This window comes from Drosophila suzukii, chromosome 3 (genome assembly GCF_043229965.1).
Source record: "Drosophila suzukii chromosome 3, CBGP_Dsuzu_IsoJpt1.0, whole genome shotgun sequence".
In the NCBI taxonomy this organism is placed as follows: Eukaryota; Metazoa; Arthropoda; class Insecta; order Diptera; family Drosophilidae; genus Drosophila; species Drosophila suzukii.
This window is the reverse complement of record NC_092082.1, coordinates 16,396,332-16,414,627: the sequence shown is the minus strand read 5'-3', so window position 1 is coordinate 16,414,627 and position 18,296 is coordinate 16,396,332. Positions and strand designations below refer to the sequence as shown.

Below are 18,296 nucleotides of genomic sequence, written 5' to 3'. Positions count from 1 at the left end.
AGTAACAGGTACGCAACTATCGCCCATCCCTAACTCACACGTACACACAATTTAGTCGTGATTTCTATTTTATTTGTTTCAAATTACATCCGAAAAGGAAACAAATCGCGATTTAAAACCGCTGGCCACAATGCCGAGTGCCTGTTTAACCGTGCGCGAGCCTTCCCACTAATCGGAAGCGAGCGCGGCCGCCGTTTTCAACGTTTTCCGCAGCGGGAGCAGCAGGGCAAGCCATCAGTCCTCCGCAAAATAGGGATATATATAGGATATAGTAACGTAGCACCGCACTAAATCGGGGGGCCAGCATGGAGCGGCGCGTGAAGCTGAAGACGATCAATCCGCACATCACGTGCAAGATCTGCGGGGGCTACTTCATCGATGCCACCACGGTGACGGAGTGTCTGCACACATGTGAGTTCTTTCGCCGTTCACGGAGCACCACCTGCCCAATAACGCAATAACTGCAACTGTTCCCCCATCCCCACTCAAACCCCAACCGCCTCTTTCAGTCTGCAAGAGCTGCCTGGTGAAGCACCTGGAGGAGAAGAAGACCTGCCCCACCTGCGACAACATCATCCACCAGTCCCATCCCCTGCAATACATCAGCTTCGATCGCACCATGCAGGACATTGTGTACAAACTGGTGCCGAAGCTGCAAGAAGGTTGGTCCAGCCAAGCCAGCTGTTTCCATTCCCCGCCTTTCTAACCCACCCACTTTGTACCCACACCAGATGAATCGCGCCGGGAGCGGGACTTCTATAAGAGCAGGAACATGCCTTGCCCCAAGGACATCACGCAGAACCACGAGGACGACAACGAGAAGGTGATGGACGCCCACGCCGAGTCCGACTTCCATCGCCTGGACGAGCAGGTGAACGTGTGCCTGGAGTGCATTAGCAATAACTTCAAAAACCTGCAGAGGCGCTTCATCCGCTGCAGCTCGCAGGCGACGATAACGCACCTGAAAAAGCTGGTGGCCAAGAAGATCCTCAACGGCATTGAAAAGTATCGAGAGGTGGGCTATTATTATTACAATCAGGGCTGTTTCGGTTTTCATTTTGAAACCTCAAGAAAGTATTGTGAAAAATGAAAACCGGAACAGGTGTTTATTACATTCTACTGTATTATAACCACATACTCTGATGTTACAGATCGACATACTGTGCAACGAGGAGCTGCTCGGCAAGGATCACACGCTTAAGTTCGTCTACGTGACGCGCTGGCGCTTTCGGGATCCGCCGCTCCGGCTGCAATTTCGTCCACGGGTCGAGCTCTAACCACTGTTTTAGTATAATGCCACAACAAATGATCTATTTTTATAATTTATTGACAAAGCGTATATATCGTAATTAGGAGAGAGTCGCTAGTGTTAGGACCCCCAAACCACATGTGTGTATGTGTAAATGTACATGTATAAAGTCGTAATTATATGGTTATCCCTCCTAGGATTAAGTAACTTCCACTTCCTAACTCGTGTGACCCTTTTGTTGCCGCCGTCTTCGCTGCATTTGCTCATGATTTAATCAACTTTCTCCGTTTGCAATATTTTATGTTCTCCTCCTTTAGTTTCAAATATATGTATTTATTATTTTAATGTACAAAACACACGAATGTAAATAAATTTGTAATTATGTCGAATGTTGTCTGTCTAATGTGGTGGTTGCCACGCGCTTCTGTAGCCGAATCGGGGCGCTCCCAGGAACGGTGGTCGATGGCGGAATCTGTAGGTGGCAGGGGGGAAAGGTGGTGGACGCGATGGACGCTGGTATCCAAATCTTGGCGGTGGCCCCATGGCATATGTCCCATACATCCCCTGCAAAATTGAAAAATGTTACTTAGCTTCAGTTTCTTCACAATTTTCCAATATCTAGCTAACTTTATTAATATATAGCATTTTATAAAATTATTTAAAATCCAAAGAAATTTGATAACACTTACATCATAAATTCAAATAGGGATTATTTTTATAAAATCACCGAATTTTTAAAATAAGTTTTTAGATTCTCCGAATTTTAACGTAGTTCTTACATACAATATAAGTGTGTTGAAAAAATGCATTTGAACCATTAGATTTTTTTGTTAACAAATCATCATATGACTCCTTGATTATTATTAACTTTAAAATTGTATCTTTGTTAGTCTAGGGTTGAAGGCTAACTAATTAACTAATCTATAGTAATTTACTAACGTAGAAATCCTGTGCTGGCACTTGTACATAGTAGTTGATAATCTTTGGCGGCGGATTGTACCGATGAGGACTCCTTGCTCGGTGTCTCCGTTCGCTGCTGCGACTCCGGCTGCGATTCCGACTCCGCGAGCGTTGGCGATGCCTTCTGTGCCTGCTCTCCCGGTCAGATGACGGGGATCTGGCTCTAGACCGCGGGCTGGAGCGTCTGGTTGTTCGGGGCGATCTTTGACGCAGTCTCCTCACTCGGTCCTGTTCCCGCACATCGTCTGCAAAGTAGGGCACCTTGTGCTCCTCCCTTGGCCGCTCCTTGTCCCTTGCCCGGCGATTGTTTTCCCTCTCACGCCGGGATCGCGACCTGGAGCCGTGGGAATCTACGTGGAAGTGGAAGAAGAGGTGTTAATCACTCCAGCCGTAGTAAGTGGTGCGAATTTTGGGGTCCACATTATGCGCAGTTGAGTGTCCAGTTGTCCTAGCTTCTTTGTCTGCTTGTCCAGCGTTCAGCTTCATGCCATTCACATTTCACACAATTTGGCACTAGAAAAAAAACAACAAAAAGTTTGCACTTGATCAATTCTGATCCGATCGAATATGTGTATATATACCTCGGTGCACAGATCCACTGCTGTCGGCGTCCATTTTCAGAGGGAAATGCAGGAAAATCTTGCACTTCGCATTCGAATATATATATATATATGTTCTTCTCTGCTTCTTCTTATTAGAGGTGGACACTACTCGTTTAACCTAGCCGATAGACCGTACTCTCTAATAGTCGCTAATCAAATAGCAAAACATCGTCAGCTTATAATCGAAATCGAAAATGATAACGATAACGGCCAGTTATTAACGGACATAACGGATTTTCGAACTAGTCGAAAATGTAATTGAAATAAATAAATAATAAGTAATACAATAAATGAAATATATACATAAATACTTTAATTTGTTAAAGTGACTTTCCATTTATGCCCTCTTCGAGTTCTTCCTTTTCCTCCCATGCCTACTCTAATAATAGATTTTCTAAAAAAGGAAAATTATGTCCACCTGTTGTTGGCCGTCAGTCGCTGAAGCGAACATCCGATCGGCAAATCGCATCCGAAAGGAGAGGACGTCCAAAATCAGCAAAACGCAAGAATAAATACAATTTGAACGACAGCATGTGCCATGTTTTCCCCGCCAAATTATTAATTCATTGCTATTAGCAAATTAATCAATGATGAGATTTCCATTAATTATTTAGGGACTTTTTTGGGCCAGCAGTGACACCATGACAATTTTCACAAGTTAAACTGTTTGAAAAAGTCGGAATTTTGGTCGCTGAAATGGAAACCCGCTGTGTGAAAGGTATAAGCTGCCTGTGCATCTGACAACCCTACACATTACGCATATCTATCATTGTGGATTAGTTATCGTGAGCATAGTCGTTATTATTTAAAAAGTTAAAGTATCCCAGATGCTATTAAATAAGTTTCTCAATTATTATTTATTATTTGTCCAATTAACTGTGTATTACTTACGAATCATCTATAAACGGTTTTATTTTATTAATAAACAGCAAAGAATTTCTTCAAACAATTTAAGTACAGGACAAACGATATTAGCAGGCACAATTAATATTTAAGACTTAAAGCTAAGTGGCACATTGATGCGCTCGCTCTCCATGGAGACCACGATTAGAGGCTCCTTTTCGAGCAGATCACGCCTGGGAAAACGCACCAGGCGCACATCGATCTCCGCCTGACCGCCATCCGGAGCCACATAGCACTCGCTGGGGCTGATCCGCACCAAATCCGGAACACTGCAGCTAACCTCGATGAGCTGCCTGGAACGGAAGCTGTTCGTGACAGACAGAGTGGCCAGCGAAGGGCAGCCGACTCCGAATTCCAGCGAAGGAGGCTGCACAGACCAATTCCGTTCGGCGGGCATTAATGTGGTAGTGTCCGCCTCCAATAGCTCATCCACGGGCTCCAGTAAGTTGCTCTGGGTTGGCGTCGGCGAACTAGCCACACAAATCGTCCGGAATAATACGGTTTCTTCGGCCTCAGGAAGAAACATCAACGAGCTTTCCGAAGATTCATCGAAATCCCGATTGAGGGTGAGCGCAACATCGATGATCCGCACCACAGTGACCAGGTCCAGGATGAACTCGGGCGGCTCGTTGAGCAGCCCAATGTTCCGCACTGGCTGTTCTCCCGGAAACTCTCCCCAGATGCTGTCCAGCATTGGCGAGGTGAGCTTCTCTCGCTGTCTGCTGCTCATTCGCTGAACCAGGCTGCGCATCCGTTGCCTGTTGGGCTCGTCCCCGCAGAAGATCCGCATGTTGGCCAACGTCAACACCTGGGCGGTCTTCTTCAGTATGTTCTTCAAGTCCTCGCGATTCGGCCGGAAGAGGACCTGCACGCTGCCCTCGCTATTCGGCGGCAAGATCATCCGGCTGGGACGCACCTCAAAGGCCTCGCTCAGACGCAGTTTCATCAGCACGGTGGAGTCCACAGAAATGCCCACGAAAGCGGTCAGCGGGCCCTTGTTGTGGAACCTCAGACTCGCCGAAAGGGGACCAGAGGATAGCTCGCACACATCGCCGATTGTGAGGAAACTGGCGCCCACCGGTCCCTTCAGCAGACCCTGTATGGTGATAGACGCACTGCCGCCGTAGCCGTACAACGGGATCTCCAGGCCCGGCTGGCTGCTGTTATGGGCTCCTGGCGGCGCATAGAAAGACAAGGCTCCGATGGCCGCGCCACAGACAGTGGGACAAAAGTTAATCACCACCGACCGGCATTCCATGGCCTGCAGTGTGATGGTGCTGCTGTCGGTGCCGACAAGCTGAAATCCGGGTCCTTGGATGCCCAGCCGGATGACAAGGCGCTTGTCCGCCGTGTTCTTCACCTGCATGGACTTGCGCACGTCTGTTCGCAACTTTGTGCTGCCCCAGCAAAGGCTCGTGTGGGTCACCTTCAAGGGGAGCAGTTTCCCATCTCGGTGGCTAAACTCGCTGGAGTTGGAGCAGCGTGAAATGCTACGCGGTGCGGTGACAGAACTGGATCCCAGTCCTGGTCCACGTCTGCCGCTTGTTGTGAATCCGCTGGTGGAGCTCGCTTCGCTACCCGCAGGCGAGGAGTTGGCCTTGCGAGCTGCACCGCCACCGCTCAAGAGCTGCCGGCGCTCGGAACTGGTGGTACTGTCAAGCTGCGGCGATGAGAGGCAGCTCCTCGGTGAGGACAAGGGCGATAGGTTCTTGGCCAGGCTTGGCGAAATTCCAAATTCACGTTCGGTTGAGGAGGCCACGGCAACATCGCATCCATCCAAGCGAGTACTGCTCAATGAGGAGGGATTCCGCGGCATAAGGCCCACCGTGGAGATTGATACTCTCTTCTTGTTCACCGGCGTCTTGTCCTCATCCTCGTTTTCATCCTCGGTGCAGGTTAATGGACGTACGCCATCGCTACTCGCCGGACTGGCGGTTCTGGGGGAAACCTTAGTGCGTCTCACTCGTCGGCTAGGTTCCTTCACCGGCGTCGAGGGCCACTCATCGATGTCCGCCTCGGCTTCTGTTTCAACGGGGTCGGTGTCCGCACGGCTAATGGTGATTTGCGGCTGATCGGCCAACGGACTGAGCGGCTTGCGCGAAATGCTCTGCTGCAGGTGACGAAAGTCCGAGGAGTTCAGCACAGAGTCTGTGAAGCTCATTGTGTCTGTGAGCTTGTTGGAGCCGCATAAGGTGCGCTCCGCTTGGGAGTTGCCGCTCTGGTTCTCCTTGTTCTCCTCATCTTCGAAGTCTTTACCACGACCATGCTCCCACAGGTGGTTGACCACCTCCACCGTGGATGTATCAGAGTTCAGATCTATGTCCCTCAGCGCCTTGTCGATAGCCGATAGACTTAGGATCTCGGAGCTCGAGGGCGGCCGTTTGGGCTCTTGAGCCGCCAGGCCATTGTTGGCCTTCAAAACCGTCTGAATACGATCCTGCTGCATCTTTCGCATAAGGTTGCGTCCAAGGCTCGAGCCTGCAATGGCATCCGCCTTGGTGTATGTTTTGTTGTCCGGCTGCGGGGTCTTCTCGCCCACAGAGTCCAGCGTCTTGTTGGCTTCTGGCTCCAGCAGCGCTTGAGTGGGTCGCGTGCGATCAGGACTGCCGTCCTTAACTATGTTCCAGATGTTCTCCGAGCGCGTCTGAAAGTAGTTGCCCAGCGAGAAGTCCGGATCTCCGGCCAAGACGGAACTGAAAGCATAAGATTACTTTTACATCCTATGGCAACTTTATCCTTTACTTACTTGGACACGGAGGTTTCTATTTCGGATGTAAACGGCGGCGGTGCGGCAATCTTCTGCATTGCTTGGTTGCTCAAAGTGGCGGTGGGCATGGCAGTAAACTCCTGCGCCCACGAGATCTCGCCCATCACCAATTTGGACTGCATCAGCTCGGCGGGGGCGAAGCTCTCGTCCTGGCCATCCGCCGCTAGTGAGGCGGAGCCGAATGAGAAGCCCCCTCCGCCATTGAGACTCAGGTCACTCATGTCCGCGGTTCGCGGCAAGCTGCGGGAGCAACTGAACGAGTCCGAGAGGCTGCTCGAGTTGGCCCGCGACAAATGGTAGCTGGCCTCCAGCTGGCTGGAATCCTGCAGCTTCTTCTCCAGCAGACGGGCCTTCTCCACGAATGAGGACTTGAGGATTTCGGCCACGGAAAGGGATGGCTTATCTCGGCGGCGCTGTTTCCCGGCCTGGCAGAGCGTGGATCTGCCTGTGATCTCGGCGGGCTCAAAGGAGATGTTTGTGCCCTTGGGGGCTGGCGTGGTCAAGACAAAGGAGCTGCTGCTGTTCAGGTCGATGGTCTCATCTGTTACCAACTCCGAGATGTTTGTGGTGGAGCGCTTCTGGAGGGCCATGCTCTTCGCTTGGCTGGTGCGCGAGGGTCTTGGCTTCTCTAGAGTCTCCAAGGCGCGCAATCGCTCCTCCCGGAGTCGCTCGTGGACGCCGGTGGAATTCCGGACAACGCCACTCCTCCTGCCACCGCCGCTGCTCTTGCTGAAGCTGGACAAATCGCCAAAGACTGCAGGGACTCCGGATTACTTACAGTTCTCATCGAGTTTTCCGGCGTGCTCCGCCTGCTTACCTTTCAGATTGTCCATGTTCAGGATGCCCAGCGAGTTCTGGTCCATGTAGCTTCCATTTCCGGGGCTTCCGTTGCTCTTGTCCATTCCGCTTCACCCTCTAACAGTTACTTTATGGCGAATCGAACCCGTAAACAAAAAAGGCGCGTCGTTTGGGTTCGAAAATGGACGTCGATAACGATAAGTCTAGGGCTGCAAACGAATCACCTTTTGATAAACTGTCGCTTCCAGTGTCAAATGTAAGATATGTTTTCTAAACTTTATTCCATTACACTTTTTCAGGCGAGCAGATCAACACACGCGTAGTAAACAAAAAAAATAATTTCTTTGAAATATAGAACAAAATTTATTAAAATAGTTAATAGACACAAAACGTGCAACGCTGAAACACATCCAACCCTGGTCGCATTTTCGCGAATTCTCCCCGGCATCCCACTACTCAATTCCGCTCGTGCGTTTTCGACGGCTGTGATTTATCTCGGAGTGCATTCGATTTGGGACAGGACACACACCCACAAACTCGCTGAAAATGGAGGCAGCTATGCTGGAACTAATCAATGGACTCCTGGCCACGGACACGGAGCGGATTCGCCAGGTGAGCAGGGCGGGAAAATGGGGGCGTTCGGCGGTAAAAAGGAGGTTATCCTGTCCGCCCTTCGTGACATCAATTTCGTGCTCCATGCATCCATCTTTCTTTTGATCCCCTTTCGTTTTTACCGCGTGGCTTGATCATCATTTTCGCCTGTCTCTACGTCCATACATATGCACATAGATATATGTACCCGACTTTAATACAGTGGCTATTAGATCGGCATGGGCACATTCCTATACGCGCCAATGTTCCTACGGCACAGTGGGCCGAATGCAGATATTAAAGGTTCATAGGGGAAAAAAAATGAAAAATAGAAAATTAATAATAACCAGCATTACTACTTTTACATTAAGATCTAGTCGAATTACTACATTTTTAAGTTAACATACTTTTTATTTTAACAGAAATGAGAATTAACATGATCAGGATAAAAAGTTTGCTTTCCAATTTTATGCATTTAAAGTTTTTATTTTGTCGTACTTTTGAAAAAGAACGGGTAGAGAACCTTTTTTTATATAGTTGAGACTTAGAACATTTTAATTTCCATTTCTTATTTTTCCGATCTTGTGGACGAAAGCGAATTGAGTTTTGTTGTATTTCAATTTGGTAATTCGTCCTACTGCAAATAATAACTTACAAATAATAGATATTGTTGTTCCTTGTTTTGTTTAATTAGTAAAAATAATACTGCATTATTCCTGGAAATCATATTTATCTTCATACTCAACTAGTTGAATATAATAAGGGAAAGACTAGCCTACCTATAGGTACCTATACATTCAAATAGAATAAACTTTATGGAGTATGCCAAAATGTGCCAGATTTCTTCATGATGTCAATTTTGGCGGACCACTGTCTCTTTGGCATTCAAAAGCACGCTGTCCACATGGACGCACACTTCCGCGCTTCCTAATTGGGAAATTATTTATGCTGAAGATATGTGGCCATACGGCCCTAGAAGTGACTAATAAAATGGCCTTCCTCCCCTTCTTTCAGTCGACCGACCAGTTGATGAAGGCCTACGAGAATCCCGATACTTTGTTGTGCCTCACCCAGATCGTAACGTCGAACCATGAGACCCAGGTGCGCCAGTTCGCCGCCGTGCTCCTCCGGAAGCGACTGAACAAGCTGCGCCACTGGCAGATGGTTCCCGCCGAGCATCAGGCAGCGTAAGTTCCACAGTTCAACAACTAATAAAGTAATATAAATATATGTATGTTCTGCCCGCCCAGCATTAAATCGACCATGTTGCAAGTCCTAATCACGGAGAAGGAGAGGAGCGTGAAGAACGCTGTGGCCCAGCTGATTGGCGCCCTGGTACGCCACGAGGCGGAAAAGGGAGACTCCTGGATGACGGAGCTGCTTAAGTTCGTCTACGAACGCTGCAGCAGTTCCGATCCCAAGGAGAGCGAGCTGGGCGCCACAATCTTCTCCACACTCACGGACTCGGCCCCCGATCAGTTTGCGCTCCACATGGAGGCCATCTTCCAGCTGTTCGCCGGTGTTCTAGTAGCCGCCGAGGCATCCGGCGACCTGGCCACACCAACCGTGTACGAGATGCTGGTCGGCACATGCTACCTGCTGCCGTTCATCAGTGGTCACAGTGCTGCCGAGCAGACGGTCGTCAAGGCGATGCCGCTGATTCTCAAGGCCCTGCACGCCTTCGCCCAGAAGGGGGATGAACAAAAGTTCACGGGTGCCTTTGATATTGTGGACAGTATGGCCGAGTATGTGCCCCATTTGCTAAACACTAATGTCAAGCCGCTACTGGAGTTCAGTCTGGTAATAGCGGGCGACAAGCAGCTCGAGGATTCAATTCGCTGCCAGGTGATAGCCTTCATTGGCGTCCTTGGCCGCATTAAGAAGAAGCCGATATTGAAGCAGAAACTGCTCGAGCCCATTCTATCCGTTTTGTTCGAAGTGATGTGCCAGCACGACTGCGAAGATGGAGGTTGTAACTACTCTTTTACTATTCAGCACTTTGTTTTGCTAATGGGTTCCGTTTTCGCTTTCAGACGATGATTACTTTACCGAGGAGAGCGAGGGTAAACCAGCGTCTGCGGCTGCGGAGACCCTAGACTTGATGGCTCTTAACATGTCGCCGGAAAGGTTCATTCCGCCGATGCTGCAGCTGTTGGAGCCGGCGTTGCAGAACCCGAATCCTGCGTATCGTCGCTCCTCCTTTATGTGCATGGGCGTCATCGCCGAGGGTTGCTCCGAGGCCATTGTCAATAAGTATCTGGAGGTCATGCTGAATATTATCAAAGCCGGAATTGCCGACTCTGTGTTGTTGGTGCGCGCCTCCGCTTTCTTCGCACTTGGTCAGTTTGCCGAGCATTTGCAGCCAGAAATCTCGAAGTTCGCTCCACAGATTCTGCCCGTCCTCTTCGCCTATTTGAGCCAGCTAATATTAGATCTCCAGGTATGTACTTTTTGAGGCTCCCGATCTGGCCAAATTCGAATATCTCTGTACTCTACATTCTCGTTTATTTGTTTGTTTGTGCTGCTTCTAAAGGCTGGCCAGAACAGTAACGGGAGCGATCGCGCTTTCGTCCCTGCCAAAGATTCCATAATGTACTTAGACAAGTTACAGTTCAAGCGCAAATCGGTTCTCACCAAGTATAGGGTGCTTTTTCAATGTCTTATCTTAAACTTTGATATTTAAGTGCACTTCATCTACCTCTTTGCATAGATTTATTACAGTGAAGCTCTCTTGGCCGGAAAATACCGTCGAATACGCTTTATACATCTTATTTTCCGCATTTTTCTAACAAAAAATACAAGATGAATATATAGAGCTGACACAGAAATTTGTACAATTGCTTTTAAGAAGTCCATTTTCATTTGAGCGGCACTTTGCACCAGAACACAACACGTTTTTTGCCAGGAACGCACTAAAGTTCTAACCTTACAGGTGGGTGAGCCGGATCGTAAGCACTTGGATCGCATGTTCTATGCATTGACAACCTTCTGTGAGAATCTGGAAGATGAGCTTGTTCCCCATTTGCCCACACTGATGGACCGGTAAGGCTTAATTGGTAGTCAATGCTGCTCATTGAAATAATGGGTATTTCTCCTTCCTACCTATGATTGCAGTCTGTTTAAGATTCTGGAACCCCAGCATCCTATACGCGTACGTGAAAAGGCCGTGGAAGCTATCGGGTCGGTGTCCGACGCAGCTAAGGCGCACATGATGCCGTATTTCCCCACCATCATGAACATTCTGCAGCCCTTTCTAGTAAAGGATTGCCCCGAAGAAGTGCAAGGTCTGCGCATCGAAGCCATCGAAACACTTGCCGCGCTCAGTCGCGACGTGGGCAAGGAATACTTTATGCCGCTGGCCGACGACACAATGAACTTCTGCCTGTTGATGCTGGCCGATGGTCCCGACGATCCAGACGTCCGAAGGGCCATTTACCGATTGATCGGTTCCCTGTCAACGGTGGTCAACGAGAGCATGGCCACCGTGTTCCCCAAGATCATGGATCGTGTAATGGAGTCGGTGATCTCCTCGGAGGATATGATGCCTTATGTGTCGGACAAGGCTGAAATGGATCCTGTCCTGGATACTGCCAATGTGGAGATCGATCTGGAGAACACAGACGACGAGGATGACTCTGAAGACATATTGGCCTACCAGACGGAGAATGACTATGTCGCCGAAAAGGAGGAGGCTATTTATGCACTCAAGGAATTTGCTGAAAACACGGGTTCCGCCTTCGTGCCCTATTTGCAGCCTGCATTCGAGAACGTCTACAAGGTGATTGATCATCCGCAGGATGAAATCCGAAAGGCGTCCATCACTGCCATCTGCGGGTTCATGTTGGCTCTCGATAAGATGGGGGACGCTGACGGTTTAGCGCGCGCCAGCGGAATTGTCATTCCAAAACTTGCACTTTTGTTGCGATCTGACGACGAAGTGTCGGTCGCAATTCATCTGCTGGAGCAGCTCTCCGATCTCATGAGGAAAGCCAAGGTGCCGGTTATAACCAACCAGGAACACGTCGATCTGATCTGCGGCGCCATCAAGGACGCTTTTGCCAACAAACTGGCCTGCCAGTTTAACGAGCAGAGCGGCGGTGGTGATGAGGAGGATGCGGAGGACAGCGAGTCCGATGAGATGCTGATCGAGACTGCTTTCAATCTGGTTCCCACGCTTAAAAATAGCGTTCAGCCGGAGGCGTTCTCGATGTTCTTCGGACGCATCTACCAATTCTTCGTTCAAAAGCTGGTAGGCCGATCTGTTGCTTTATACACTGATCGTATTGTTACAAATCCATTAATTTCTTGCAGGCCAAGGCCAAGAAGGAAGATATGGCCGAGCACCGGGCTTTCATCTATGGTGCTCTGGCCGACTGCTTCAGCGCTCTGGGGGGATGCACGGCTATGTATTTCGACGCCCTGTATCCGCTTTTTGTAGCAGGGACCAAGGACTCGGACGCCAAAACGCGTCAGAACTGCTATTTTGGGCTGGGTGAAATGGTCTTCCATGCCGAGCAAAAATCATTCGAGTGAGTGCCCTTAAGTGGCGGGATTAACTACTGCGAAAGTATATTGCATTTATATGCATTTTTTATTTGTATCCGCAGATCATATCCGGCAATCTTGCAAGCCCTTTCAGAAGCAATCAGCAGGGAGTCGGATCCCCCTGCCTTGGACAATATCTGCGGAGCAGTGGCGCGCCTGATCTGCACCAACCATGAGGCGGTCCCGCTTGGCCAGGTGCTGCCCGTTTTCCTCAACCACTTGCCTCTGAAGGAGGACTTCGAGGAGAACGATATGGTTCAGAAAGCGTTCCGCGTGCTCTACATGAATGATTTACCCAGCATTGAGCCCCATCTCGAGCAAATGCTGATTATCACCATCGACTCGGTTTACAATAAACAGGTGGCCAGCGAGGAGGCCAGCGAGAGCGCGGTGAACTTCATGAAGGAGATTCGCACCCACTATCCGGACACTTTCAACAAAGTGGCCAACACGAATCCGGAGGTGTTCAACTATGTGCAAGCCCTGTAAGCACACACATCCTCACGCCAACACACCAAACAGCTCTCGCCACACGTCACACATCCGCACCCAATCTGGCTAATCCTCGTACTCCCTCCGCCCGCAGACAAATCTATTGGAATTGATGCAGGTGTCCTGAGAACAATTCGCTCTGGATAAGAATGGGTCCGAGAATATTAAAATTTTCAGTTGTACGTTAGTGTGCTTTTGCGGCGTTAAGACATTCAGGATAACTGATCTTTAAATTTGCAAGCTGTAGTTTTTCTACCAGGCCGAAAAACCATGGCAACATGTTTTGTAATTTATAATATCTGCACCCAGTGACACATGAATATGAATAGTCTGAAATAAACGATACAATAAAGGATACATTTTGTTTACATTTGAGGGGTTCATCTGTAGGATCTGGTACAATTAACAATTTTTAACATTGTTTAAATTGTTTTATGTATGAAAGTTTCGATTGGAGCGAACTTACTAAATTCAAGTGATCTAGAGTTAGGATTGAGTTTTTGTATGGCTAGTGCTGGTCTCTACCAGTGCGCATTCCGCCGGATGACCACCTCCCGGACGATGTCTGCATGATTGGCGTGCAGCTTGAGATCGGAGTCGACGTCCGTCCAGCGCACACTGGTGGCATCGTCGCCTGCCATTAGCTCCAGTTGACCCACTTTGCTCCCGTCCTCATCGTGGAAGTTGAGCGCCGTGGTCTCCATCCAAGCGTTGTCCGTGTTGCGGAAATCGTCCACATATCCTTGGTACACTTGGACGCCACCTTCTTTGAAGAACTGCTCGACCATGTTGGCCTTGTCCGTGAAGTTCAGCGCCTCCTCGGTGAATTCCCGCTTCAGGGTGACGCTGACATTCTCACCGGGATCGACCATGCCGCCAGGAATAGCCCATAGCTTGTTGTCAGACCGCTGGATGGCCACCATCTGTAGGATATTCCTGATGGGAAAGATGAGAGGTTTAACTCAGTCTATAGGCGATTGTGGCTCACTTACTTGCCGGTTGTTGGGTTGGTCACAATGGCTCCCTGGTCGTTTCGCTTCCAGCGTGTGACTATGGGATCAGCGGCATGATTGGGACCCCATCTGCCCAGAGAACCACGTCCACTCAGTCCAGTGCGTCCGATCGGATTGAGCGGCAGTCCGTCCTTCAGCTTGTACGCGCCATGGAATGACTTGCGGTTGACCTGGCCATCCAGCTGGTTCCACTGCGGCCGGAACGTGTCGCTGGGCAGTGGAGGATCGGCCCACACCTGGCCGCCAATGTGTGGCGAGGTGTACACTGGCGGGCAGTAATCCGAATAAGGCTCTGACCAGAAGACCTGATCATCGGACACCGGGTACCTGAGGACGGAGCTGCGCGGGTACATGTTGTTGCGGCACATCAGGTGCCTGAAGATGCCCGGCTTCACCAGCGAGGACATCATCTGACCGGAGATCAGGGTTTTTTCCAAAGTCAGTAGCAAACAAAGTAGCGGCAGCAGCGATAATTCGGAACTCTTCATTGGGACTGAAATTTATCACAAGCAGTCTTGTTTATTTGCACCAGCGGCCACTTAAATAGCGCTGACAATGGTACTTTAAGCATAAATACCTGTTAAAAATTTAATTACAGATTGCAAGTGCTGTTAATTTTTTAAGGCACCGTTGATACCGAACTATGAATTATACAACTTTAAAGCAGCCGAATCACGCTTTCGCTTTTAAATGTTTAACTAAAATTTGATTAAGTACACCTATTGTCCAAAATATAATAATTATTTAAAACGATTTTCCTGAAAAATATTGATTTGTAATTAAACTCAAACGGATCTAACATTTTCGGTGCTAGTAGTTTACCCCGTGCTGTAAGTTCCATACCATGTGAAGACGATTTTTGCCAGAGCCGGCGCCTGGTCACACTAAGTGCCAAATTTAAAATGAAATCTCAAAGATTCAGTTTATTACGATGTGTTATTTCGGGTAAATTACAAAAATTTGAAGCCAACTAACTTAGAATGCCTGGTTTCCATTGAATGCCCTGACCGAATAAGACGCCCACAACCTCGACTTAGTCTAGTCCTGGCGCAGTGTCAGCTGTCTAACTTCGATGCCGTCCTTGGTGATGATGTTGATCAGCACAGAGTCACCGGTGTATATGTCGCGCTCTGCGGCCGAAATGAAGGTGTCGGAGGCGACGCTCACGGCCCGCTCCTTGTCCAACTTGGGCACCTCGCCGGCGGCCAAGTTCATGTTCTTGTGGCCGATCTGATTGTCCAGCACCGGCTGCAGCAGGGTTCCGGCAGTACCGCCGGCGCGGTATGTGGCCTTCTCACAGTGGCCGATGGGATCGTACGAGTAGACGACGCCGTGCCCGTCGTTGTCGATCCCGGCCAGAATGTTGGACACGTAGTACGGGAAGAAGCGGCGATTGTACATGGCGATGGAGAGCATTTGGGCCACTGCCTCGGTGGTCATGGTACGCAGATGGGTGTGCTCGTAGCTCTGCATGCGAACCTTCATCGATCCGGTTAGCGACAGTGTGTCCGCCCAGCAGCCCGTGGAGCCCAGCACCGTCTGCGGCGACAGCTTGAAGAGCTTGCTCTGAGTGCGGGAGTGGATGTTGTAGCCGCTGCTCAAACGGGTGTCCGCCGCAATCACTGCAAAGTCCTCTCCGGCGATGGCCACAATCGAGCTGCAAACAGGGAGCTTGGTTAGTTGGGAATCCAGCCAGACCGGGACATCTTGGGGAAACGCTAACTCACCCGCCGTTGGACTCGTAGGGCGAGAAGTCCGCGTGCTTCATGCCGGGCACCTGGTAGTCCGGGAACTGCTCAAAGCCTAGTCTGCTCATGTTTTTGCTTAAATTTACCAATTAACTCGCCAGGTAAAAAAACGAACGAAATGATTTGCAAATTTCCAGCGGCTAGCATAAAATCAGGAAATCAATGTGACCGTTGGCGGATAAGCATACTATCCGGGCTCTGTATGCCCGGAAGAGTTATCGATAGCTATCGGTATAGGTATTTTTTTTATCAGCAGGAAGTATTTATATAAATTTTGAATTTTTTAAATCTAATACTACGTTACTTTAAAGAAACAAGATTTGTGCCTTAAAAAAATACTCCTAAGACGGCTTTAAGCAGTAATGGATAAAAAGTATATTTTATTGAACAGTTGGGTCATTTTCAACAATCTTTGGATAAATTTAGGGCAGATGGGTTGTTCTAAGCTATAGCCGCCAGGCCCTCGACGCGTTCTCTATGTAATTGCCCCCGGTTCTTCTCGACCAAAGCCTTGACATCGTAAAACCATTTTCCTGTTATCGCGAAAAAGGAAACATCAATTAAAAATTAAAATTCTTTAAAACAACTCAAACATTTACCAATGCTGGTGTTTTGCAGGCAATCCTTGAACGTCTGACAGCCCTCCATGCTTGAGAGCACACCAAAAACAGAGAGATCCGCCAGACTGGGCTGTTTGCCCCCCATGAATTTCGTATTCCGCTTTTTCAGCTCGCCGGTCCACTGGTCAAGAGCGTCGTACATATGCGACCGGACGTCATCGGTAAGGGCATGGCGGCGTTTCAGCATCTTGGCAATAGCCCACATGGCCGTGGCGCCGCAGTAGACCATCAGGTCGCGCTCCCACTTGGGGAAGTGAACGTCCCACTCCCCGGCCTGCGAGAACCACTCGAAAGTCTCCAGGGACTCGCCCATGGTCTGGTAGCAGTTCGGCGATATCAGGTGTACCAGGTGACTGTCGGCCCAGGTTCTCCACTTGCGATCGGTCCTGCAAATGTGAGTTTGTAATCAAATGATCCATTGTCACTGACGAACTTACTCTTCCGTTTCCTTGGACAGTCCCTTGGGCGTGTGTTCGCGGTACATAAGGAAGTATTTATTTAATATGTCGTTCTTCTTTTTGCCATCGTCGTCAAAAAAGGAGGTGTGCGGATAGAACTGCGCCAGTTCGCCAATGTCCGTACGCTTGTCCTGCAGATAGGTGGCGATTAGGGACACAATGGCACTGGAGTCCACCATCTGGACGTATTTTCCATCCTGTTGCCGGATAAGCACCATTGGCACCTTCTTCACCGACGACCAGCGGATGTCCTGCCGCAAAACGGCATCCACCTCGACCACCGAGTAGGAGATGCCCATGTAGTCGAGGAAGGCGCGCACCTTGCAGCAGAAGGGACATGTCTGGAACTGGAACAGCACAATGTCCAGGCCGGAGGTGTCCTTGGGGTTGACATAGCGCTTGGTTATCCGTACTCCCGCCGGGAATCCATCCAGGCGATGCGGCTTTGTCTCCTCGTGCTCCTTGTGCGAGCTGCCGTCCGTCCAGCGTTGGTACATCGTGTACACCGATCCGGTGGCCGCGCCCACTGTCGCCCCCAAAATGGCCAGCTTAAAGGTTCCATTCGGCTTCTTCTTGGCTCCGCCGTTTTCCACCGCCACTGCGAACTGGCGGCGAGCAAATGCAAAATCCGGATTACGGGTCAGCCGGCGTAGAGCTCCGCTCCCGCTTCCCGCCGGCGGAGGACGGACGCCTGCCAGCACGCTGGCAGTTGCCAGCCGGAAACATGACATAATTAATTCACACTTTTGTTTGACTAATCTTAAATATTATGCAAAAATTAACGCGACTAGAACGGGTTAGGGATGGGAGACATTGGGGGTCAAGCCAATCGATAGTTTTCCAGAGATGGGGCCTCTCCCAATATATCACTGTGCTTTGGCGTTCAAAATTAAATGATTATTGAAGTGATGTAAGGCAAACCACCTTTTGGTACCAAAATAAAGTGAAATAATTTAATTTAAAAAAAAATAAGATTAATTAAGATTTAAAACTAACAATTTGTGTCTATGTTATCGATAGTTGACGCCAGGGCTGCAGACAAGTTGTACCATCTCTACTCAATACAAAAAAAAAAAAACAAAACAATAGCCCCTAGAACCTTTTGAAGTTGTTGTTTTCTTGTACCACTCCCCGCGACATTTGTTTATAAACAAAACCGGACGAGGCATGTCAGCTTCCGCTGAGAGCCTGGCCGCCGCCGCATCGCTGGACAAATACGGCGACGAGGACCTCTTCAGTCTGCTAATCCGTTACGGACTCTATGTGGGAGCACTCTTCCAGTTCCTTTGCATCTCCGCCGCAGTGCTGATGGAGAATAACCCAGATAGTAGCAGTAATCCGGAGTCCGGAGAAGTGACGGAGCGGGAGGGCGAACCGGTTAGGGCACGGCTGCACAAGATCCGGAAGCTGGAGAAGAAGAAACGTCGATAGATCTAGTCAACTCAATCCATAGTCATAGTTAGCCTAAGCACACTCGAATGCATTTATTAAGCGGAAAATAAAATATAAACAATAGAAATTGTATAGATCTAACGTCTTCCAGAGAAGGC

At 49.2% G+C, this 18,296-nt stretch overlaps 8 protein-coding genes across 9 annotated transcripts; 3 read left to right on the top strand and 5 right to left on the bottom strand.

The window, feature by feature from the left end:
- The first annotated feature begins 18 nt into the window (after positions 1-18).
- l(3)73Ah (lethal (3) 73Ah) lies at positions 19-1,638 on the top strand. Its single transcript, XM_017068935.4, has 4 exons — positions 19-411; positions 510-662; positions 732-1,015; positions 1,152-1,638. The coding sequence occupies exons 1-4, from the start codon at positions 306-308 to the stop codon at positions 1,275-1,277; spliced, it is 669 nt and encodes a 222-aa protein (XP_016924424.1). The 5' UTR covers positions 19-305; the 3' UTR covers positions 1,278-1,638.
- On the bottom strand, positions 1,562-2,947 carry tra (transformer). The gene is made up of 3 exons (XM_017068930.4): positions 2,791-2,947; positions 2,189-2,559; positions 1,562-1,813 (listed from the first exon to the last, which is right to left on the bottom strand). Exons 1-3 carry the CDS (start codon positions 2,822-2,824, stop codon positions 1,649-1,651), a joined length of 570 nt encoding a protein of 189 aa, XP_016924419.3. The 5' UTR covers positions 2,825-2,947; the 3' UTR covers positions 1,562-1,648.
- Positions 2,948-3,698: 751 nt separating this feature from the next.
- spd-2 (spindle defective 2) lies at positions 3,699-7,463 on the bottom strand. The gene is made up of 3 exons (XM_017068956.4): positions 7,299-7,463; positions 6,461-7,235; positions 3,699-6,407 (listed from the first exon to the last, which is right to left on the bottom strand). The coding sequence occupies exons 1-3, from the start codon at positions 7,381-7,383 to the stop codon at positions 3,803-3,805; spliced, it is 3,465 nt and encodes a 1,154-aa protein (XP_016924445.4). The 5' UTR covers positions 7,384-7,463; the 3' UTR covers positions 3,699-3,802.
- A 145-nt stretch (positions 7,464-7,608) lies between these two features.
- On the top strand, positions 7,609-13,262 carry LOC108005619 (importin-4). 2 transcript variants are annotated; one of them, XM_036816157.3, is made up of 9 exons: positions 7,609-7,891; positions 8,885-9,057; positions 9,121-9,839; positions 9,904-10,310; positions 10,803-10,912; positions 10,985-12,119; positions 12,182-12,399; positions 12,478-12,900; positions 13,002-13,262. In XM_036816157.3, the coding sequence occupies exons 1-9, from the start codon at positions 7,826-7,828 to the stop codon at positions 13,018-13,020; spliced, it is 3,270 nt and encodes a 1,089-aa protein (XP_036672052.3). In that variant the 5' UTR covers positions 7,609-7,825; the 3' UTR covers positions 13,021-13,262. The 2 variants fall into 2 exon arrangements, with proteins under 2 accessions (XP_036672052.3, XP_036672053.3); XM_036816158.3 differs by having other exon boundaries at positions 12,478-13,262.
- LOC108005639 (ADP-ribose pyrophosphatase, mitochondrial) lies at positions 13,256-14,429 on the bottom strand. Its single transcript, XM_017068953.4, has 2 exons — positions 13,900-14,429; positions 13,256-13,843 (listed from the first exon to the last, which is right to left on the bottom strand). The coding sequence occupies exons 1-2, from the start codon at positions 14,406-14,408 to the stop codon at positions 13,429-13,431; spliced, it is 924 nt and encodes a 307-aa protein (XP_016924442.4). The 5' UTR covers positions 14,409-14,429; the 3' UTR covers positions 13,256-13,428.
- A 394-nt stretch (positions 14,430-14,823) lies between these two features.
- On the bottom strand, positions 14,824-15,825 carry Prosbeta6 (proteasome beta6 subunit). Its single transcript, XM_017068939.4, has 2 exons — positions 15,648-15,825; positions 14,824-15,577 (listed from the first exon to the last, which is right to left on the bottom strand). The coding sequence occupies exons 1-2, from the start codon at positions 15,734-15,736 to the stop codon at positions 14,959-14,961; spliced, it is 708 nt and encodes a 235-aa protein (XP_016924428.1). The 5' UTR covers positions 15,737-15,825; the 3' UTR covers positions 14,824-14,958.
- Positions 15,826-16,019: 194 nt separating this feature from the next.
- On the bottom strand, positions 16,020-17,566 carry Su(P) (prostaglandin E synthase Su(P)). The gene is made up of 3 exons (XM_017068938.4): positions 16,726-17,566; positions 16,268-16,674; positions 16,020-16,201 (listed from the first exon to the last, which is right to left on the bottom strand). Exons 1-3 carry the CDS (start codon positions 17,475-17,477, stop codon positions 16,110-16,112), a joined length of 1,251 nt encoding a protein of 416 aa, XP_016924427.4. The 5' UTR covers positions 17,478-17,566; the 3' UTR covers positions 16,020-16,109.
- A 242-nt stretch (positions 17,567-17,808) lies between these two features.
- On the top strand, positions 17,809-18,270 carry LOC108005632 (protein anon-73B1). The gene has a single exon (XM_017068943.4). It carries the CDS (start codon positions 17,914-17,916, stop codon positions 18,175-18,177), a length of 264 nt encoding a protein of 87 aa, XP_016924432.1. The 5' UTR covers positions 17,809-17,913; the 3' UTR covers positions 18,178-18,270.
- Positions 18,271-18,296: the final 26 nt, after the last annotated feature.